The 23,791-nt window shown below is 47.4% G+C and overlaps 1 protein-coding gene and 1 long non-coding RNA gene across 4 annotated transcripts in view; both read left to right on the plus strand.

Moving 5' to 3' along the window:
* LOC114695355 overlaps nucleotides 1-23,791 on the plus strand; it is a 58,973-nt gene that overhangs the window by 6,982 nt on the left and 28,200 nt on the right. The gene's annotated exons all lie outside the window — the stretch shown is intronic.
* On the plus strand, nucleotides 3,368-7,416 carry Sox2 (SRY-box transcription factor 2). The gene has a single exon (XM_028872688.2). The coding sequence runs from the start codon at nucleotides 5,361-5,363 to the stop codon at nucleotides 6,318-6,320; it is 960 nt and encodes a 319-aa protein (XP_028728521.1). The 5' UTR covers nucleotides 3,368-5,360; the 3' UTR covers nucleotides 6,321-7,416.

The following is a 23,791-nucleotide window of genomic DNA, read 5'->3' on the forward strand; positions in this document are numbered from 1 at the left end:
AGGCAAGGTCCCGAAGAGAGACACACAAGAAGAAAAAAATATGATTAAGCAATTTTAAATTACCAGTCTACCTTGCATCCATATGGTAACTAGAAAGGGGTAGAAGTTTGTGGTTGTTCTTCATGGCATCTTGAAAGGTGGGTGATGGTCCCTGTCGATAATGTTTCACATTTCCGAAATCTAACAAATGTACATGGGACTATGGGATGGGCAAGGCACGAGTGAAAGAGCATCCATTATTCTCAAAGTCATACTGTATAAAAATTAAGGTATCCCTTCGGGCTCTCCAGTAAGGGAAACTTCAGAGTAGAAAAGAGGAAGAAGTTTCACAGCAATGAGATTCATTTTCTAATTCTTACCCCAAACTTTCTGTATCCTAACTTTTCTGGCACATTTCTTGTTAATTATTTTTGGAATGTATGTGATTTTATTTATTTCTTTATTTATTTGGAAAATAAATCTTCTAAATGCATTCCTTTATCTTCATCCATCTGTGTTTCTTAAATCGTAAAGCTCTGGTCCTTCGGGAAGCTGAGTGGTACCCCATTTGCCAAGTAGAGTGACTGGGCATTCTGGTGACTTAGAGGGCAGAAGGAAGCATTTTATAAAGTAGCATCATATCCCAGTGTCCTTACTATGTAACTCTCTGTTTTCCTGTAGTATTAGGGGATAGACAAACAGACTCTCACCTCATCAGATTCTTCAGCCTTTCCCTAAGCCTGGGGTACAATATTCTCTGTATCTTTGGTTTTTAAAATCACAAACTTTCCTACAGTTTCTGTGCTTCACTTTGGCTTTACTTGCCTCTTACAATCCAGGCTCCCATGTCATTTCCTTAACTGCAGAAGGATCCCTGCTACCGGCGTGTCCACGAGAGATGGTTAGAAGGTTAACATTTAGAGAAATGTGGTGTATAACAGAAAGAGCAGGGGGGAGCTTCATTTGGTTAAAGCTGGCTCCTAATATATTTAACCAGTTCCAGAATTAGAAAGCCTTTCTGTACATTTTCTCCTATTTTTCTTGCTTCTTTTCCTTATGTAATGAAATTAAAACTTTTGGAGCCCAGAGTTGACATTTTTCAGAAAATTGAGTTATCAAGGCAGTAATTATTTCTCGGGGAGATAAAACTCTCATAGCCCTAACTGTCAAATAGGGCCCTTTTCAGATTTTAATTACAAAATAAAATTAGTCTGCTCTTCCTCGGAATGGTTGGCGAGTGGTTAAACAGAGCTTTCCCCCAGTACTGGTGGTCGTCAAACTCTGCTAATTAGCGATGCTGAGAAATTCCAGTTAACAAGGGCATTCTCCGGGACTCTGCAGGTCCCCCGCCGTTCGCCTTCATTTCCATAAGGAGATTAGGAGAGGAGGGAACCCACTCAAATGCAGATGCAGGAGCGAAGCGTTTTTAACAAGCATCATAATAGTAAGATGCTTGGCTAGTTCTCGCTAATTACTGCAACTTAAACCTCTATTTGCCACTAAGAAGAAAAAAATAAGTCTACAGCCCTCACCTCCACAAAATTGTCAGTTGGCTTCAGATATAATACTTGAGGAGGACAGGGAGCATTTAGGAGAAAAACTGACTTAAAAGATTTTTAAATAAAATTGGGTTATGCTTAGCTGTTAAGGCTTCTGGCTAGGGCCAATAGCAGAACAAAATAAAATCTGATTACTACAGGCATATGCTAATTACTAATGCTGGTCTAAAAGTGTATAGCTTTTTGCTGCCCATGGAAGGGAAGTGTTACATTCTCTTTAGATGAAGCACTTCCAGTTTTCATAAACTATGCCAGTGGCAACATTTGAAATTCTCGGAGGATGAAGCACCCTGTTCCAAGTCTTTTTCTGATTGTCTACTAGTCAATAGTGTATTGTTGCTGGTACTGTAGTCAGCTATTAGAACCCCAAAGAGGCTTGCCTCTGTCATGGGCTAGGGCTGTTACAGTTATTATTAGACTTAGGGGACCTGGATGGTGCTGGATTGAAATCGGGTGGCTAGTGATCTAATTTTTTAAATGCATATGTTCTAAAAATATAAACTAAAAATGGTTTTTGCTATCACCATCTTCTTTAATCTTATTTCATTGCCTCGATAAGTCTAAGTACAGCAAGCTTAATTAAAATAAAGCTGTAAATAAATACTACAAATGATAACACAATTGTAATGTCCTCCCATAGTTTATTCATATGATAAAGCAGTTAACAAAAGACCTAGCCAGAACGCTTACCCTCTTGAAGTACATTATGATAGAGTTCAGGTGCAAACACGTTCATCTGAAAGTTAGTTGTACACCATCCCGATGGTGGGGGGTGGGGGGGCTATTTGCTTCTTACTACTACCCTTGAGAGAAAACTATCAATATTTTCAAAAGATGTTCCTTTATCATATCCATTATTAATATTTATCTTAATAAATGTGCACCACCGTTGTCCACATCAACTCGTTGGGATTTTTTTTTCTTCAAACTTAATTATCCATAAGCTTTTTTAAGTTTTCAGGATAATGCTATTAAGCGCCTACCGATACATACACAATCACAAAGTGAATGCTCCGCCTGCCCTTCGTGGCGCGCGGACAATCATAATTCATTCATATGTTGAATCTCATAATTTATACCTATTTTCCCCTGGTTTAACCTTCCACTTCATCTGGCGGTTCTATGTACATTTCTAAGTTAAGCAAATTAAATTTGATTCTTATGATTTGGTCCCACGGCTTATATGATATGTTAACTTTTCTTTTGTTTAGATTATGTGTAATTAGTTTGATCTTCCATCCTCCTCATTTTTTTTTTAACTTTAATTATTTCTACACACCTTCTTTTTAAAGGTAAAAGCATAGGCTTGGAAACGCAAATATACCAGCAGGGGGCGCAGCAGCCACATCCCAGAAACGAGGCGTACTGAAAAGTCGGTGGCTGCTTTCCCCAGCTCAACCTTTTCTGTAGTCTCCAGAGATTCGTGTTGAGCGTAATAGTACACCCCGAATAAGCTGAAAACAATGCTTTAATTTGAAGAGTCCCAAATATTTGCGCGTTTCTGTAAGTCCTTTCCGGGTTCCCAAGAGCTAGAGCAACCAAGATTTAAGGAGCACCTGGGGCAGGCAGAGGGTGGATTAGAGAAGAAATTTTTTCAAGTTTGCAAAAATTATTTACCACAACTTTTCAGGGTGTCAAGTGAACGTATTTAGCTTGAGTGTGACAATAACAGCCAAGTCCGGGAGGGCAGGAATTGGAGACGTGGGGTGGGGGGAGGAGAGCGGTGTTGGGGAGCGGAGAATAAACAGGACAGTTTGTAAGGACAATATGCGGAGCGTGGCTGAACGCTTTCTTTAGGCCGAGTTGGGGTGGTTGAGGGGAGGAGGGGCTGAGAGAATTGCAGAAGAAAAAAAAATAAGTAACCCTGATGGTTTAAGCTCTTTATTTAACAAGAAAAAAAAAATGGCATCAGGACTTTTTTTTTTCCTTCTCTCCTCCCTTTTGTACCCAAGTGCATTTTAGCCACAAAGGTTCCAACAAGAGTGGAAGGAAACTTAGACCGGGCTTTGTTTGACTCCGTGTAGCGACAACAAGAGAAACAAAACTACCTATTTGTAACGGACGTGGTGCGGTGGCTCTGGGCTTTTAGAGCGCCTGCCGATTGAAATCTTTACGTCTCGACAATGGGAGATCGGCTAAAATTACCCTCTCGGGTCCTGGGCGGGCAAGATTCTTGAGCCCCTACCCCCGCCCCCAGCCCATCCTCCGGCAGCCTGGGTTGCTGGGGCCCGGCTCCCCGGGTTCCGCAGGCCTTGTCCTTGCGCACTTTGTCTGCACCTGTACCTCTGAACCCCGCGCCTCCCAGGCCCCAGTGCCTCTCTCTCGGCCCTAGACCAACTCGGCCGGGCCTTCGCGGCTACCACCGTGCCAGTCAGCAGGGGCCACGCCGGCTGCGCAGCTCCCTTCCTGGGAACGCTGCGTGGGAGGGAGTTTGTGAGCACAGCCCAAATGCCACCTCCGTGCCTCGCGGTGGGATGCCAGGAAGTTGCGTGACCCTCCCCCATCGCCTGCGCTCTGGAGCCTCTTTCTGTTGATTCTTCGTCCCCAGGCTCTCATCTGAAACTGCCACCACTGAAATCCTCTTGTGTCGGGGGTGGGGGTTAGGAAGAGTGGGAGGAGAGTTCAGGCTTTGCCTTTGCACCCTCTGGATGGGACAGGCTGGTGGAGGAGGGAGTTAGGGTTGAGGACACGTGCTGCGGTTCCTTAAGCCACACCTGAGTCAGGCTAGGAGAACCAGGCCTGGCCCTAGCTCTGCAGTGGGCCACACGGGCAGAGGACTCGTGTTTGGGAACCGAGCAGATGACGTGGAAGCCAGGAGGGCGCTGAGGCCCGGAGGCTTGGGTCTAACTTCTTGTCTGTGCTGTGAGAAGAGGGGCTGAGTGGGTGTTGGCACCAAGGTAGGAAGAGGGGCTGGAACCCAGAGCAGTGCCGCGGATGAGCGGAGGAACAATGGCACACCACCTCCGGCCCTGCCAGCTTCCTGAAATACTAGTTGGACGGTCGCCCTGAACCACCCATGGGCCCTGCCCCACCCTGGCCCCAGCTCCCCGCGCCCCATCCTCCCTTATGTACCCAAGAGGGAGCCAATATTCCGTAGCAAAGGGGTTAGGAGCCGTCGCCTTGGTGCTGTTTACCCACTTCCTTCGAACAGGCGTGCGCCGTGACCTGTTGCTGAGGAAGGGGGATACAAAGGTTCCCCCGCGGCCGGCTGCAGCCTGCGGGCCCGCCTCCCCCGCGCCGCTCCGGGCACAGCGCTCTGCTGGGCTCGGCTCGGCGGCGCGGCAGGCCCCGCCCCCTTTCATGCAAAACCCTCTGGCGAGGCTGGGCTCCGGCGCAGGAGCCGGCGCTCGCTGATTGGCCGCCGGAAACCCATTTATTCCCTGACAGCCCCCATCACATGGATGGTTGTCTATTAACTTGTTCAAAAAAGTATCAGGAGTTGTCAAGGCAGAGAAGAGAGTGTTTGCAAAAAGGGAAAAGTACTTTGCTGCCTCTTTAAGACTAGGGCTGGGAGAAAGAAGAGGAGAGAGAAAGAAAGGAGAGAAGTTTGGAGCCCGAGGCTTAAGCCTTTCCAAAAACTAATCACAACAATCGCGGCGGCCCGAGGAGGAGAGCGCCTGTTTTTTCATCCCAATTGCACTTCGCCCGTCTCGAGCTCCGCTTCCCCCCAACTATTCTCCGCCCGATCTCCGCGCAGGGCCGTGCTCGCCGACGCCCCCGCCCGCGGCCCCTGCAGCCCGGCCCCCGCGCGCGGCCCCCGCAGTCCCGGCCGGGCCGAGGGTCGGCGGCCGCCGGCGGGCCGCGCCCGCGCCCAGCGCCCGCATGTATAACATGATGGAGACGGAGCTGAAGCCGCCGGGCCCGCAGCAAGCTTCGGGGGGCGGCGGCGGCGGAGGCAACGCCACGGCGGCAGCGACCGGCGGCAACCAGAAGAACAGCCCAGACCGCGTCAAGAGGCCCATGAACGCCTTCATGGTGTGGTCCCGGGGGCAGCGGCGTAAGATGGCCCAGGAGAACCCCAAGATGCACAACTCGGAGATCAGCAAGCGCCTGGGCGCCGAGTGGAAACTTTTGTCGGAGACCGAGAAGCGGCCGTTCATCGACGAGGCCAAGCGGCTGCGCGCTCTGCACATGAAGGAGCACCCGGATTATAAATACCGGCCGCGGCGGAAAACCAAGACGCTCATGAAGAAGGATAAGTACACGCTTCCCGGAGGGCTGCTGGCCCCGGGCGGGAACAGCATGGCGAGCGGGGTCGGGGTGGGCGCCGGCCTGGGCGCGGGTGTGAACCAGCGCATGGACAGCTACGCGCACATGAACGGCTGGAGCAACGGCAGCTATAGCATGATGCAGGAGCAGCTGGGCTACCCGCAGCACCCGGGCCTCAACGCGCACGGCGCGGCGCAGATGCAGCCCATGCACCGCTACGACGTCAGCGCCCTGCAGTACAACTCCATGACCAGCTCGCAGACCTACATGAACGGCTCGCCCACCTACAGCATGTCCTACTCGCAGCAGGGCACCCCCGGCATGGCGCTGGGTTCCATGGGCTCGGTGGTCAAGTCCGAGGCCAGCTCCAGCCCCCCCGTGGTTACCTCTTCCTCCCACTCCAGGGCGCCCTGCCAGGCCGGGGACCTCCGGGACATGATCAGCATGTACCTCCCCGGCGCCGAGGTGCCGGAGCCCGCTGCTCCCAGTAGACTGCACATGGCCCAGCACTACCAGAGCGGCCCGGTGCCCGGCACGGCCATTAACGGCACACTGCCCCTGTCGCACATGTGAGGGCCGGACCGCGAACTGGAGAAGGGGAGAGCTTTTCAAAGAGAAACAAGGGAATTGGGAGGGGTGCAAAAGAGAGTAAGAAAAATCTGATATGCTCAAAAGGAAAAAAAAAAATCTCATTACCCGCAGCAAAATGACAGCTGCGGAAAAGACCACCAATCCCATCCAAATTAACGCAAAAACCGTGATGCCGACTAGAAAACTTTTATGAGAGATCTTGGGACTTCTTTTTGGGGGACTATTTTTGTACAGAGAAAACCTGAGGGCGGCGGGGAGGGTAGGGGAATCGGACCATGTATAGATCTGGAGAAAGAAACTACGCAAAACTTTTTTTTTAAAGTTCTAGTGGTACTTTAGGCGCTTCGCAGGGAGTTTGCAAAAGTCTTTACCAGTGATATTTAGAGCTAGACTCCGAGCGACAAAAAAAGTTTTAATATTTGCAAGCAACTTTTGTACAGTATTTATCGAGATAAACATGGCAATCAAATGTCCATTGTTTATAAGCTGAGAATTTGCCAATATTTTTCGAGGAAAGGGTTCTTGCTGGGTTTTGATTCTGCAGCTTAAATTTAGGACCGTTACAAACAAGGAAGAAATTTATTCGGATTTGAGCCTTTTAGTTTTAAAATTGTACAAAAGGAAGACTTGAGAGCAAGTACTGGCAAGACCATTTTCTTGGTCTTGTTTGAAAGGGCAAACGTTCTAGATTGTACTAAATTTTTAACTTACTGTTAAAGGCAAAAAAAAAAAAAATGTCCATGCAGGTTGATATTGTTGGTAATTTATAAAAGCTTTTGTTCAATCCCACCTTTCCATTTTGTTCAGATAAAAAATATGGAATTACTGTGTTTGGAATATTTTCTTATGGTTTGTAATATTTCTGTAAATTTATTGTGATATTTTAAGGTTCTTCCCCTTTTATTTTCCGTAGTTGTATTTTAAAATATTCGGCTCTGTTATTGGAATCAGGCTGCCGAAAATCCATGTATATATTTGAACTAATACCATCCTTATAACAGCTACATTTTCAACTTAAGTTTTTACTCCATTATGCACAGTTTGAGATAAATAAATTTTTGAAATATGGACACTGGAATTATGCCTGAGTCTTTCATTTCTTTAGCTAGCAGTGCTTAGACATAACTTCTTGGGGAATTAGAATACCGTGTTGAGTGAGCTGCCAGGCTTGATGTTACCAGCAATGTCTGTTAGCATTAACTGCAGAAGAAAAAGATGGCTGGATGATTAATAACGGGAAACTGAAATGCGCTGTCATTTCTAAAATAGAAACTAGAGGCATATATTGTAAGTCCACCCCCTCCTTTCCTAAGCAGCGTGAATAAGTGCGATGTGGGCTTAAGCTAGCTTGTACCACTTGTTGCCAGAAGGAGTCGATTCTGAAATTTTCATGTGGCTTAGCAGATGGGGTATTGAGCCAAATCAGAGCCAGGTTGGCTGGGTTTGTTTTCATTTTCTTTACAACACAATGGCCCTTTGAAATGTGGTTTTATAGGGGAAAATGATGCTTCTTGTATCGGAATAATTACAAAGTAGACAGGCCGAGTGTTCTGCCGGGTAGGTGCTTGGGTGACTAGCCTTGCTATTGTGTGAGGAAACCAGGGGTTTTCTGTCTTTGTTTCCTGACTTCATAAACTTTCTCCTCTACGTTTTCCTGTTTGGGGCGAGGGAAAAGCGAAGACCGGCTTACAAAATTCCCTTACTTATCATGGACTTTTTATTTATTTTCCCCCTTTCTCCCCCCCACCCCACCCCGGATTCCACTTCTTAATTTGGCAGCGCGGGTCCAAGCCTGTAGTCCCAAATCGGATAATCTCTGCAGCTGGTTACACGCAAAAGAGAAGCCAGGCAACAGACATATTACAGAAGAAAACTCGACTGCGAGGTAGATATTTCGCTTTGTGCGCTCTGATCACATTTGGACATGATTGTGCTTTTGATCTGTTAACTGTTTTACTACAGTAGTAGAGAGAAGGGGAGGAGAGAGGGTGGGGAAACGAGATTGGATTTGCTGTTTTCTTTCGTCCCAGGAAAAGTAAAGAGAGACTGGCGATGTTCTCGACCGGAGCGGAAAAGTTGGGGGAGCCGCCGTGGTCTTTATTAAGCTAACCAGCAGGTTCTGGCGCATCCAAGGCCGCTGGCGGGCTTTTTCCCCCCCTATTTCCGCTATCTTCTACCCAAAGGCACCAAGAACCAGGAATCGGGCGTCCTTAGGAGTTCAGCATTGCTTGTTTCTAGAGCGTCGGCTCGCTGCACCTCTGCAGAAGTTAGGATCCTGCGGCGCTTTCTGCCCTGCAGCCGGGTACCGGCCATAGCCGGTTCTCTCGTCTCTCGGCCTATGTGGCCTCTTTTGCAAGAAAGTCTTTTCTTTCTTGAGTTGCTGCTAATGTTGTGGAGGACTCTGAAGGTCTAGTTTTCTGTGTTTATATTTCTTCTCGATCGCTTCATTTCAGGTGTTCAGTGTGCTGTTTACTTCTTTATTTTCGTTTTTACGGTTATGTTGTGCTGGGAAGAGACATTTATTCTGTTCCCAATCCAAGCTAGGCATTTTCCCCTCTAATTAATGCAGAGACTCTAAAAGAATTTCCCCTGGCCTGGCCAGCCATTGTGATGCATATAGGATTATTCACGTGGTAATGAGCACGTTCGACAGTTCTTGCTCACACATAGGAATGAAAGAAACTTTGAATAAAGAACCAAACGATCATGCTGGGAGAGAGGGGAGGATATTCCCGGAATTCGAGCCAATGGACAGTATGGAACGTATATATTTGAAAATAAATATATCTTAGGGGTATATATATATAAAGTTTACAATAATTGACCCGACTCAACCTCCCAATTTAAAGGAACAGGAAAAAAGCTCAGTGAATCTGACTCAAACCAAACATTGTGGAGAGATGCTCAGGTTCAGATATCTTGCAAAACAGAAGAGCACTTTTGAGGGTTGAAATCCTTTAAATGATTATCACTCTGCAAAAGAAGGAGAAGCCCCATATCTCCAAACCAAATAGTTTTAAAAGTATAGACCAAAGTATTTTGTTTGCAAACACAGCAGTTTTTGATAAACTGCAGCTGAAGAAAAGGACAACTTTTCTTTTGCATTAGCCTTAAAATTGAGTAAAACAATTCCCAAGATGTGTAATTTCATACCCTACTTAACATTTATGAGCAAATAATTTTTAAGACCAGTTTCTTTCTTTCTTTCTTTCTTTCTTTCTTTCTTTCTTTCTTTCTTTCTTTCTTTTTTTTCTTTTTCCTTTTTGATTTTTTTTTTCCGGGACAGGGTTTCTCTGTGTAGTTTTGGTGCCTGTCCTGGATCTCGCTCTATAGACCAGGCTGGCCTCGAACTCCCAGAGATCCACCTGGCTCTGCCTCCCGAGTACTGGGATTAAAGGAAGACTAATTTCATTTTTAAGATGAGGGATAAAGTCTTAATTCTGCCCAGGGATGGCTTACTTCCATTACTGGGTGTTCACTTCATTCCTTGGGATATTATTCTGGTCAAAGAGACTTAATTTCCAGTCAGGAGGGTAAATTTAAATGTTGCTTTGACTTTATACACAGACTAGAAATGTGCAACAGGATGAGCATATAATCTGTTCTTGCTACATTTCCTTTCTCTCACACCCGCCCCCTCCATATCTTAAAGAGTGTTAAAATATTTTGCTGAGCGGGAGTAGATTAGCAAGGTTCCTCTGCCAATGCCGGAAAGCTGGTATCACAGCCCATCCCAGGGGGAAAGGGCTCACATTAACCACTAAATGAATATTTGACAAGGGCTCATTCGGAGGTATTATTACTATAAATGTGTCCCTACTGGACTTTTCAAGGTCAAAGAGCAATGCTTCAATTAATTATTTAGACTGCTAGTAGATTTGGATGTAATAGCTGTACTTATTTCTGGAAAGCGACACATTCTTGCAGGAGGAAAATCTCCAGAGACTATCCTTCAGTAACATCTCAGATGGAAAGGGTGTGTGAGAACCTGGCACTCCAAAGATGACTTTTTTCATGAAACATTTTCCTAAACCAAAGGAAAGAATTACATTTTTTTTTCCTATTTCAGGGACTATTTTTGGTTTGAAAGGAAGAACAACATAATAGTTTATGTTAATTTCATCACCATGTCTGGGAAGATCTTTTAGAGTTTGTGTTGGGGTCGGGGACTGGATGGTGTTTTATGTAACCTCTGCCTTGTCTAAATAGCAAAGTCACAGGATTTCATAGTCCCTATCAGGCTCTGAGCTTAGATAGGGTACATACTCTTGTTTGGCAATAAAAGCAAAGGTTTGAAATGGAAGGCACCAGGCTGAGTGTTCTGAGTCCTAGTAATGGCAGAGTAAATTGGGGTGCAAGGAGTCACCCCCTTCTCCTGTTGGCCTGAACACTGTAAGGGGGGTGAATTTCTGCCATGTCACAGGTTCTTCCATGACCCTAGGTAAAATGGTAATCAAATGATTTTGAGAGTAAGATTCCTCCACAATAATATAAATTGAATGAATAAGAGATAAGCTGGGGGGTAGTAATTACAGCCCAATCCATTCAGCTTTTCAGAACTTTTGTTGTAGGCACTCCATTGACTGAGTTTGAACTGCCAGGTTCTCACACTGAAAGAGCTGATCAGCGCCTGGGGTGTTGGGGGGGTACTGCTGCTAAACTGCTTGGTGATGGGGTCTTCATTTAGAACCATTACAAGAGCGAAATTAAATCGTGCCTTTGTGTGCATGAGGTTTTACTTTTCAACTGATCGCAGTTTATAGCTAACTGCCCTGAGATTGAGGTCTGACTGTGGCCTGATCACTATTAGTTAGCATCTCTATCTATCTATCTATCTATCTATCTATCTATCTATCTATCTATTTTATGTTGTGATTGAAAGCACTTCCTCTCTGAAGCCCCCTCCCCCATTTCTTTTTTTTTTTCCTTTCTTTCTTTCTTTTTTTTTTTTTTTTTTTTTGAAAAGTTTTGAAAAATAAGCCTTCATATTTTTTCTTCCTGGGATTTCTTTTGCCTGGAACTCTTTCAGCCAGGACTTGTTCATAATTCTCCTATACCCCCACCCTACTATTACTTTAAAATAATTTGCATCTCTGTGGGGGTTTTTTGCTTTGTTTTTGTTTGTTTTCTGCTGCTTTTCCTTGCCCTTGGAGCTAAGACTTCCTTTCAGGGTCCACCTGGGCCTGGGTTGGGGATTGACTTCATATTCTTCAGCTTCCCTTTTTGACCTGACTTGAAAGATATCTGACTGCCTCTCCCTAGGGACCCTGTCTAGGAGATGGATCCCTTAAAGACGGGAGAAACTGTCCTTTACTGTGAGATCCTGGATAATGTCCAAAGGCACACAGCCTCTGGAAATTTAAAATAAGAAGCTCAACAGAGCTTTCCAAAGACAGGGAGACATCTCGAACTGCAGGAGAAAGTTGACGTCTTTCATAGTTCTTTTCTATTAAAAACTTTACCGGAAATGTGCCCGTGACGCCGCCGAGAGCCTCCTCTCCTCTAGGGATGCTGGCCAGCCCTAGTATTGTTATTCTCCGCGAGGATGTTTTCCTTCTGTGGCCTTTAGAAAATAATGGACGACTGGACTTTCTTGTTTTGACTAAAGAGACTTCTCTTGGGGAGACTGGAGTACTCAGGTAAGCGGGGATTTCTCGAGTCAGAGCCCTCTTTCTGTGTGCGGTTCCGGATGAATTGTATTTTATATTTTGGTAGAATGGGAACACTTCTGACTTCCTGGGCGCTGGTCTCTGTTTTCTCCGGAAGCAAGTGGTAAATCTTTCTCCTCTGAGAGCTGCAGAGACTTTAGCTGCTGCTTCTGGGCCAGCGTTCCGACTAGAGGTAGTGTTTCTAGTTGACAGGCTGGCTGCTCAGGTGATTCAAAACTCGGAGGGGCTATTCCTTTTTTATTGACCTTATCTGCCGGGCTATACCGAGTCCAGTGGGCACGGATGTGTAAAGATTTCGGCTCTTTGAACCACCTTTGCCTCTCAAGACCCAGTTTCGGCCGGGCTGAGCTGAGGGCTCCCCAGCCTCCTGCAGGAAAGGAAGAGACTGCAGGTTCCAGGCCTAGAGACTCAGCTTGGGCTGGGGCAAACCAAGCCGGTGGCTAACCTGGACTGGGCAGTTCCTGACGTCACCGAGACCAGGCCCCTATCCCCAGAGACCCCCCACACACACAAGAAAATGCTCAGGGGTTCCCAGCCTCTCTGCCCTCCCGCATTCCTGCACCCAGTTGCTGCTACAGAGTCCCCCGCCTCCTTCGCGGGAGCCTGAACCCTCTGTGTGTTGACCTCCTGGCCCCAGAGAGAACCCAGACTTTCCAAATCAGAAGTTGCCGGCCCAGGACTTGTCTTCCTGACATCTCACCCTAGTTCTCTGCCTATGGCCAAGCCGGGCTGGGTCCTTCCCACCCAGGATCAGAGGCAGAGCACTGGCAGAAGCATGGGAAACTCTGAGAGTCTTCTTGTCTGGTTGGGGGTGGAGGGGTGGAAGGATGCAGGTGGGGATGCTGAGCCAGCCCTGCACTTCCTCAGGTGTGAAGTAGAGAGAGATGGCTGTGCAGACCACCCCCACACCCCCACACCCCCAGGCTTGATTCGAGCTAGAGATTTCCTCTCTGTCTAGCAGAATAAGGTGAGAGAGACAGGGGTAGCAGGTGTCTCAAAGCTGGATACAAAGATGCTGGCCCTTCTTGCCGGTCTTGCAGTGACATTATGCTTGGGGGTCACTCTTCTCACCTCTTTTTCACCCTTTCCGGCTTAGGGTTAGCCTGGGAAGTCACTTTGAAACTCTGTCATCACTCTGGGTCTTCCTGAAGGGAAGAATATTGGCATTAGAGACTTGAGCTGCCCTCACTCCCAGAGGGCAGTGTAACAGTACGGTATTATAAGGAGCCATGACTTCTTCCAGAGCATTCTTATCGCTGGTGGCCAAGCTACTAGGGCTATTATCCCCACCTTGTAATGTCAGGGTTTGAAGCAACTCTGGGAGGCCTAATTGGGAAAAGAGACACCAGAGAGTTTCTGGCCAGGCCAGTAAAGCTGACTCCATCACACTACCAGAAGGTCCAGTTTGGGAGACCCCTGACCTCCCCAACATTCACATGGCCAGTCTCTCCTACAAATAACCCCAGGTCTGCTCATGTGTATCTACAGCAGAACTCTTTTTCCTTTATGTGTGCTTTGGAAGTTGGGTGATCTGCTAGCTGGTTTGTTCTGCACTCAGAAGGACTCGATCAGCTGTGTTTTGTCTCCAGGCTCTTCTTATTGAATTAGGCCAGAGGTCTTTCTAGATGTGCCATGGTTTGTCTGGTTCACCCTTCCAGAGCCCCAGCAGCAGCTTTGGCCCTGGCTCTGACATCATGGTGGTTAGCACAGTTGCTCCTGACTTGCCGATGGCATGCCATTTCCATGTCCTCCATACCTTCCACTCCTGAGGATTTATTTATACTTCTGGAAGCTAGAGCTACATCAGACCCATCTCAAAATAAGAATGATGCCATGTTAGAGTCAAACACTGATTATAGACATTGCCCGAGCAAGTTATGGATGAAAACCATTTGGTGGCCGGAGTGTGTCTAAGATGGACAGAATCACTGTGGAAGCCTGTTGGTGGTCCTGGAGATGTACTGCCCAGGGTTTTTTTTTTTTTTTTTTTCAACCCTTAAATCAGCCTGCTTGCTTGCTTTCCTTCCTTCCTTCTTCTTCTTTTTTTTTTTTTTTAAATTCCCTTCCAATGCAAAAAGGTCTTAAAACTGGGCTTTATATTCTGATATTGGCCCAGGATCTCACAGAGTAATGATTCAGCAAGAATTGTCCAAGAGCTCCAACCTGGGTTATTGCATAACATTACAGTCCAGTCAGGCTGAAGCAAGCCTCTCTTCTCAAGCTCCCCTTCCTTCTCCTCCTCCAGGGAAGGTACCTTAAAATCTAGTCTCCTTGGGAGTTTGTTTGCTCCAACTTCTGATGAACTAGGCTGACACCCTTAGCAGCTTTCTAAACACCCTCTCTTCAGCTTTGTGAAATAGTGCAAAAACATTTTGGAACCCAAGACGGCCAAGTAAACCTGAACATATGGAGGTGAGGCTCACTTGTCAGGAAATGGATTTAAATGTTTAGCTCACACTTCAGGCCCCAGCGCTTTCTTCTCAGTATCCTGCTCTTGGTGCTTGGGTACCCTACCTCTTTCAGCATGCTGGTTCCCCAGCATAAATTATGAATATATATCAAGTGGTACCTTCTGCTGAGATTAATCAGGTCCTATTTCCTCTCGAATGTTTCTGCTTTGATTCCTGTAGAAAGTTCTCCCTGCCCTGTGAGCAATGTCATTCTGCAAACTTACTATTTCCATGCAAAGTATGGAGATAAGTTTCAATAGGAAAAAGAAAATCAGGTAATCCTCCCATCCCCCACCCAGCCCCAGGAAGATTTCCAAGTTAAGGACACAAAATATTTCATGGTTAGTTGTGTGAGCTTCTAAATTAGCTGCATATAAAGTATTTTAAGATTTTTTTTTTTTTTTTTTTTTGGCTGTCACTGGCTGGCAATACTCATTTTGTGTGTGTGTGTTGGTTTGAAAAGCAGGAAGAAATGTAATGAATTGAGTGCTGTCAGAGATGTCTTCTGTTTGAACAATCTGCGATGGGCTGAATGGCAGGGGCTCCCTCATCCACTGCAGGTGCAGTAGAGCTGGGAAAGGGGGAGGGGGCCCTCTGTTCAGTCAAAAAGCAGCATTTCCCACAATAGACCACACACTGATGGCCAGCGTGACATCGGCTCACACTTACATACTTTCCCCCCATCCATAGTTCTGAACCAACAAAGTGGCCATACAGTAGCCTTGCATAGGTTCCTTTAATGAACATTTTGTGGTTCCTATGGCCAGCATTGAAATCCATGAGCCCTGGGAGGAACAAACAGACTTTTAATCGTGAGTTTCAAACTCAAATCTATAGCTGTAGATATGAAAAGTAAGTGGATCTCTCTGCTTTCTCCCAATATCAATGTTCATAAGGCCCAGATGTGCTAGGATCTGAAAACTCCAAGTTAAAAGTTTTTCTGAGACTACTTAGGTTCCAAGCCCTGGTCTTGCACGTCTTGTGAGATCAAACAGGAAAGAAGGCATGAATTTCGTGTATTTGTTTAAATGTAAAAGGACCTCTAGTATTTTATTATGCAGCATGAGAGGGCTAATCCTACAAATGAAGGCGCGTTAATCTTGCTGAGCGATGTCCTGTCCCCTTTTGAATTGGTTTTACTGGGGAGAGGGGTGGGGAGGAAGAGAAGGGGGTCAGGAAAGGCGGCAACTGTTTTAAAACTCTGGGCAGAAATGCGACCACCCTTTAGCTGCCCTTGCTGGCAAGGAGCAGACGTTAGAAGAGTTTTCACCCCTCACTGGCGTAAACTTGGGCCTGGGTGCAGCAAGTTTAAAACGGGATTATTTAAGAGTGAGAGGCTACTGAGCACTGCAGTCAGGCCCTTCTTCACACATCCTGCCCTGGCCCCATCGCTTGGCCAGGTTTCAGTTTTGGATCTGAACATTTAGGGGGAGGTGAGATTCTTCCCTCAGCACAGCCTGCGATATGAGGGTGACACCAAGGTAGCCAGGCTAATAGATGGTTCCCATTTGTGCTGAGGAAAATTACTCCCTGTTTACTTACAGTTAAAACACATCCCTCTAGCCAAGGAAAACATCAACTTTCCAACGGCTCTCCCCAGCAAAGCCTGTTTATGATTCACTTAAACACTTCGGTGGGGCCAGACAGGACCCCTTGCTCACCTCTGCATGGCTAAGAGGAGGAGCCAGAGTGCACCCGGAGGTTCTGGAAGGCATTGATAGTAAAGGCCAAATTCTTTAAAACCCCAACTCACAGGAAGAGATGTCTGAGGGCATGACAAAGCCCACTGCCCGTGGCCTCACAGTGGGTATGCCTATGGCGCCTACTTAAAGTCTAGACCCAGAAGAGCATTCTGGCTCCCCCATCCACAGCGGCCGCAGCTTAAGCGCTAACGTATCTTCCGGCCGGTACACACCCACAATTAATCTTTCTTATTAAAGCCTCCATTCGGTACCCAAGGGGCGACTCAAACCTATTTAGATTTCCTTGGTTGGCTGCACAGATTTAAGTGGGCAACGAGTTATAAACCTAATAACAGAGGGCGCGCGCGAGAGGGATTTGAGTAGAGAAGACGCAGGATTCACGGGGGGTGGGGTGGGGTGGAAGGATGCTGTGGGCCTTACCCACGTCTGGCGTTTGCCTCGGGTTGCAGCTGGGGCTGTGGGGAAGGCACCGAAACTCCCGCGCGCGCCACGCGCAGCATCCTGGAATGCACCTGCATCCCAGCCCCTTTGCTCAGCCCGCAGGTACTCAAGGCGCCTCTTCCCTCCCAGGGAGGCGCAATCCCCAGAGCAACACGGGAACTTGCAGAGAACCAGGAAAGGTTTGCACTGTTTGGGATTAATTGAGAATAATTAACACTGGACACGGTTAATCACCACCTCGCGGCTCTCTCCCTCCTTTCGGGCCTGTGGTGTCGGCCTCTTTTGCTCAGGCTGACGATGCGGGTGGGTCTGTCTGCTGGTGAAAGTGAAGACGTCGCGGTAGCTGTCACCCAGTTCTGCTGTACTTTTTAAGCGCTCGCATATTGTTTGATTACTAATTCGAGTTAATATGATCTTTATGGCAACATAACAGTGGATAATTGGCCTTTTTTTCTCAACAACAATGTAAATCACAATCGCTTTATTATTTAATAACGTCAAACGCTTCGTTGGATTGGCCCCGACCGAGAAGACCTTTTCTTTCTAGACAGTATTATGGGGGAAGGACAATGAAGATCTAATTGTGGAGGTTTCATAAGTTGGCTCCGGTAAATGAACAGCTTCGATATGGAAGTCCCAGCAGATGTGGGCACCGCTAGCTGTAGAAACCCCACCCCACCCCTCTACCCACCATCCAAACACGCTGTTGGAGGCTTTCTGGGGTGGCGGTGGTCCACAGAGCCTAGCAACCACCTGAAGTTCCCAGTAGCAATTAGAGCTTGTATCGGGCTCTTTACTTTGGGGATTTATCATTAAGGCATCCAGTCAGCTTACCAAATTAACACGACTTGCAAACAGCCACAACCCTTTGGGCGCCCTTACCGTCAATTTGGCTCTGGGACACGGAGAGTAGGAGCCTCGGTTTTTGTTTGTTTATTTCGTTGGTTGGTCAGTTTTGGTCTTATTTTGTTTTGGTGTGATTTTTTTTTTTTTTTAAAGGGAATTGGTTTTACAGGGTCTTGGAATTTACTTGTCCCAGACAGTTTGGCAAGCGACCTGAGCCATTTTTTTTTTTTTTTTTTTTTTTTTTTTTTACAAATACCTGGAAGAGCTTAGAATACCCAGAGATTCTCTCCAGAGAAAGACCACTCTTGGAAGGAAGGCATCCCCGGTGTCCTCAAAGGCCCAGTTCTAACGGCATCCACCATGCTCCTGCCTTGGTAGGAAGACCGCGGACGCTGGGGTCTTCAGACTTCTGAATGTCTTCTAAGTGGCAAGCCTCAGCTTTTGGAATTTGGGTCAGGGGAGAGAGACTCGGAGCCTGCAGAGGTTTTGTTTTTGTGTGTGCCCGCCTCTCCATTTTAGTCAACTAATACTGCCTGTCGAGAAAAGGAACAATTCGCTCCCCACCCACCCCTCCGCGCCTTTCTAAGATAAACAGGAGGTGCGAAACGCTTCCCAGCACACGCGCCCCGGGGCCCTCCTCCCACTCCGCGCAGCCCCAGCAGCTGTCTCGGCGTCCCCGACCTGGGTGACAACTGCCCGTATTTCAGAACCGTCCCAGTGACCGCGGCCAACCGTGCTCACGTTTTTTGGCCCCCTTCGCCCTCGGCCAGTCACTTTCCTGCCCACTCTTTCCCTTTCTGAAAACCTAAAATAAGTGAAAAGGGTTGAGGAATTGAGAGGAATAGGGGATTTTCAAAAACGAATCTTTGCTCACAGAAACACGCACTCGCACTTTTTAGAAAGTAGTATTTCAGCACAAGGAGGGCTTTTGGAAACTTTCTCCTAAGAGGAGTCGGGCACATTGCTATTCTTGTGTGTCGGTCTGCTGGCCTCCCCACCCGCGGCGGACAATGCCCGCATTGAGGCTCGGTGGCCTGCAGGCAGCGGGAGGCTGGGGACTGCGCAGCCTTCCTCCAAGGGGCCCGCAGCTGCGGGAGCGTCAGGGTGGGAGCAGGGGCGGGGAGGCCGGGCGCCGGAAGGACAGCCGTTAGAAGCACCATTTTGCCTCAGACCTTACACTGACTGAGTCTGGCATTGAGGAGCTAGATACAGGATTGCATGAGACGTGTGCGTGCGTGTGAATCACCCTAAACGGTGGCGAGTTTTGCACTTTGTTTCATTTTAATTGCTCCCCTCCCCGCGCGCGCGCGCGATTTTATTTAAACACAGAATGTTGCACTCCAGGGGGTCCAGCCCCCCCCCCCAGTTTTCACTCTTGGACATCTTGTCTTTTGTTAATATCTCAATCTTGGGCTCTGATGCTAAGCAGGCCTCCGCCTTGGTGCCAATTTTGTCTCATCCGAGCCCTGGCACACCGCAATCTCGCGCTGGGAGTACGGCTCCGCAGAAAAAGGCCCCAGGCCAGGGACTCGGGGACATTCCTTTCTAGTTCGATTGTTTCTCCCCCAGAGCACACCAGCACCCACGGCCTTTGCAGAGGAACCACGAGGTCAGCAGACGCCCTCGGAAGGGCGCCACAGTGGCTGATGCTGGCGTCTTAGGGCTTAAAACGTGCACCCTGCCGGGTGTCGGAACCACGTGCTGCGCCTTCGAAAGGTGGCGGCGGCCCCGAAGCAGTACCAGGCGGCCTGAGATGGCGCAGGCAGCGCCGCAGCCACCGGTGGCGGCAGGGGCGGGCGCTGCGTGGCAGGGCTGGCCGCGGCGCTGAGTGGAGAGAATTATCTGGAGCGTGTTTGATCTGGGGCTGCGTAGTCAGCTTCTGCTTTATTTGTTTGTTTGTAATCTCATATTTAGCAAGCCAGGACGGTGGCAGCGAGGGAGAAAGGAAGGAATGGAGGAGGGGGCTTCGCGCTAACCACACCCCTTCCTAATGAGTTAATTTCCATATTTGCGTCTCCCGCTTCTAGCGCCCTCTCTTTCCGGACGCCTCCGTACAGTTGCTTCTTGCGCAGCTCAGACACTCTCCACTTAGGAATGAAACAAAAAAAGCCCCGAGTAAGAGCAGAAAATTGGTCTATTGATAACATTCGCTCCGAGTGTTGATCTTGGCATCGCGGACAGCCGGTTAGTCCCCACCCCACCCCCAAATGGGTCACACACCGATTGCAGACGGTTTGCGGACTTGCTAGCTGACTGCAGACAGACGCTGACGTCCCTCCCGCTTCCAACTGTCCGACCCTCGCATCGCCTTCTTTTCTCACAACTTTGCATTTTTTGCCCCTCAGAGTGAAGGCAATGGGAACCTAGCCAACCCAGAAAAGCAGTGGGAGGGAGGAGATAATCTCAAACAAATGAATCAAAAGTGAAAGTTTCAAACTAGATACCGACCCTAGGGGGGGGAGAAAGATGTAGGTTTGTACTAGAAAAAGTGCTGACCGAGGGTGGAGACTGACCCTAAGGTGGGCACCTATGGGAACCGAGGAAAGAAAGCGACGAAATGAGCTTGCTATCCACACTCAGGGGCGACAAAAAGTTGTGGCAAAGACTGTGAAGGAGTTTTGGAGACACGAGAACTCAAGGCCACGTATCAGGTCTTCTAACTGGGTTGTCTACATCTGGGTGGAGGTTCTGTTCAGGAAAATCGATTTGAGAAACAGACCTTTCCAATTGCTCGCCGCCCCTGTCCCTCCCCACCTTGATGGCTTCACTCCGCTCTGTCTGGAGCGTCCAAATAGCTCTCTGGTCAAAGCGAACCGTCCCAAGAAACTCTTGTTTCCAAACTGGGGAGAAACTTAGGCAGGGAGCTTTAATCAAGATTTGTAGCTCTGCGAGGGGCAACGACAGCAAACACCCCGCAGGTGGACGCCGTAACTCCACCATCCGGACTCCAATGTAGATTACTCTGGCCGCGTTTGATCGGCTCTTTGAAAGCCTTTAACAATTGCCTGTGACGAACGGCCCCCGCTCAGTATTTTTCTGAATAATGCCTTGAGCATAAGTCCTCGAGGTCTTTAAAGAGCTTCAGTTTGGGGGTATTTTTAAGGGAGGGGGACTGTTTTCGGTTTTGCTTTGAAGGAGAAAAAGGGAAATGTTCGATTTTAGTTTATACCTCGTCATCACTCAAGCCAGTCAATGCTTGATCCCGGTCACCTTGGCTTGCTGTCTTCCGGAAGCTGTGTAGGGCGCGTTCAGTGTGTCAAGAATGTTGCTCTTCTTTTTAGTAACGCATTGTGTGTATATGTATACACACACGCTGCATTAATAAAAACGACAACGGCACGGTCACTAATTTCTGTCTTGTTAGTTATAACTGCACTTACTGTTCACAAACGTCTGTGGAGATAGTTAGAATAAACACATTATTAGTAATACATTCTAATACTGTCCTAGTATGCTCTTTGTTCTTTCTAAACCATATCTACTCAGTAAGAGTTTGGCTTGAACGTCAAAGTTTTCCAAAGTTTTGCCACCGCCCACCCCCCAACACCTCGGCACCAAACCCCAACACCAAAATGAAAAAAAAAGAAAAGAGAAGGAGTTGCTTCTGAACTTGTCTTGTTTGCATACAGTGTTTACACAAGGGGAGGGAAGTGAACTTTTGTCTGAAGCATACACTAAGCAGAACTTTGATTTCATAAAGTGTCAACACTGCAGGCTTATCATCCTGGGGTGGGGGGCACACATTTGAATTAAAGGCCCACTGCTGCCCCTTCAGAGTAGGAAGGCTTACCCATGAATGACTTTTGAATTTGCCTGTCAGGAAAAGTTTTCTCTGCCCTAAGTCACAACAGGAGATCGGGAGGCCACTGTTTATTATCCAGTTCTGGACAGGAGCAGACCCCAGTACCAAGGGGCTCGTAGCTCTGGCCAGCAGAGGGGGGGCTCTTCACAGCAGCCCCCTTTGTTCTCTGGAGCTCCCCCCTGATTTCAAGCTTCACTCTCACATCCCAAGTTTGTGTGTTAATGACGCTATTGCCATCTGGCTTGCCCTACTTTCCAAGAGATATAAATCTCCCAGCTTGACTGCCCACATTATCACTTAAGTGCCACCATAGCCAGAAGGAAAAGATGCTTTCAAGGCTCAGATTCTTGCGCTCTGACTGCCCTGCCAGCACTCTTCCGCCATATTTATAGACTGCACATTGAGGACAAGAGTGCGCCTCAGAACTCGCGCATCCCGGGCCTGTCCCTCCAAGCCAAAAAAGACACGTTACCGGGAGGTGGAAAGACTCCAAACGATTTTCCCCTACAAACATTTTCATTTTAGCCGATGCAACCCAAATACATGCACCAATCTCCTTTTCCGTGTTTGCATGTTTCCCTTAGCCCCGTCCTCTGAGGCTAGTAAAAGTGTCAGCCCAACTCCCGGACGGATGGACGTTCACAGCAATGTGCCCCTCTGCGGCCTTCCTTTTTAACAGGAGAATAGATTGTCTCTCTGTGGGGATGGGGGTGGGAGTGAAATGAGGTAAAAAGAGCTCTGTGAAGCAACTTTGGGGAGCTGGACAGCCCTCCCAAGCTCCCACTTTTAATGGCGCCTGTATGGGTGTGTGCTCTTCGTGCGATTTACACACTCCTCTGTCTTTCGATTCTTTTCTGGGGCACAGTCATTGGTGGGTTTTGGGTGTTTTTTTTTTTTTTTGTTTTGTTTTTTTTAGCACAAAAGCTGAGAACTTATAACAAAAGTAGCCAGACTGGCTTGTGCATGGTCCCACAAAGCCTGCATTTATAGGCCTGGTCCCTATGAATGGGAGGGAGCCTACTCTGCCTCTAAGCGCGTGGGCTGAGGGTTCAGACCCCCTGAGTGGTTTGAACAGTTCATCCCCCCACTTTACAGATTTCTGGACTGTGTTTGCTTATGGACAGTCAAGGCTGAGTGCTTCTGTTTCTGCATCCTCCTTCTTCCCAGAGGCAGCTCACATCAGCCAACCCTACAGGTTGGAAGAATTAGAAGAGTGAACTTCCCAGCTTCCTAGGGAAAGCTCTTAAAATAAAAAAAAAAAAAAAAAATCTTAAAATCCAGTGCACTGGAGTGAGAGCGCACACACATGCACACACAGATGAACCTTAGTTTTCATCAGAGAAAGTGTCTTTAGGGAAAATATTTATATATTATGTGCTTTGTTTGAACTGAGCACAGATTGCCCAAAACAGTGACTAATTTATAGCACACTGGTAAAGGTGTTTGCATGCAAGAAAGAGTCTATTCCCTTCTCAGTTCATTTTCTTGCCTTTTTCTTCCAAACTCAAAAAAAAAAAAATCTTGTTTAGAAATTTGTATCCCCCTTTTCCTTCTGAGAACATTATCAAGTTGATATGAACAAATTGCAGAGGATATACCATTTAAGTAAGATGCACTTTTAATCACTGGTCATTAAAATGGTTATGTTAAATATACTCAATTACATGCATGACTTAACTCCAACAGTACTTTCTATTCTCCCAGCTGCTCACGTATTCCTAAACGGTAGTCTGCGGTGGAAACTTGATTATGCTGAATCCATACATTTCCATGGATTTCATCAGCCTAATTAATGCCTCAGTGTGGTCCTGGGGTCTGAATGAACCTTTTACCGTCATTTGAGGTTGAAGGCAGTGTTGGAATGTAGAAGTGGTTTTTTTTTTCTTTCTTTCTTTCTTCCTTTCTTTCTTGGTTACTCACTGGTACTTTGGGATTCCACTAAGCAAGGCAGGTAGCAGTCATTAAAGAGAAAAGACTATTACACAGCAAGAAAACCCATTCAAATGCCCGGAAAAAATAGGCTGGTTTTTTTATTTGAATATTCTTGATTTCATAGACAATCTCCAAATATTTAGTAAGGCAGAAATTACCGCCATGCTATTGTATCTCAAAACTGCCTTGAAAAGGAAAAGTTGGAAACAGATTTACAACCGGTGGCCGAACTCATTTCTTCTGCTCATCAAAGCTGTCTCTGCTCCCTCCTTTCTTCCTGCTCCGTCACTTCTAGACCGTGTTCCCCTCTGCTGCAACTTTCATCTTTTCCGAGGAAGCACTCAGGGCGTGTATTCACAAGAAACTCAAATCACCCCCCAAGTGGGTGACTCCATTCTGTCTTTTCAGGTGTAAATTTACATTTGAATACATCTCAACCTCACTGACCCCTGCTATCCCTGGCCCTGCCTCCACAGAGCGGCTGCCAATCTACAACCCCACAACTTGCAAGGGCAGGCAGAGGTCGAATTTCTCAAACCCCGCCCCTAACCCAGAGACCAACAAGTGCTCACACTTCCCAGAAGAGAAATCCTGCTCTGTCTGCTCTTAG

Source organism: Peromyscus leucopus, chromosome 6, assembly GCF_004664715.2.
Source record: "Peromyscus leucopus breed LL Stock chromosome 6, UCI_PerLeu_2.1, whole genome shotgun sequence".
NCBI lineage: Eukaryota > Metazoa > Chordata > Mammalia > Rodentia > Cricetidae > Peromyscus > Peromyscus leucopus.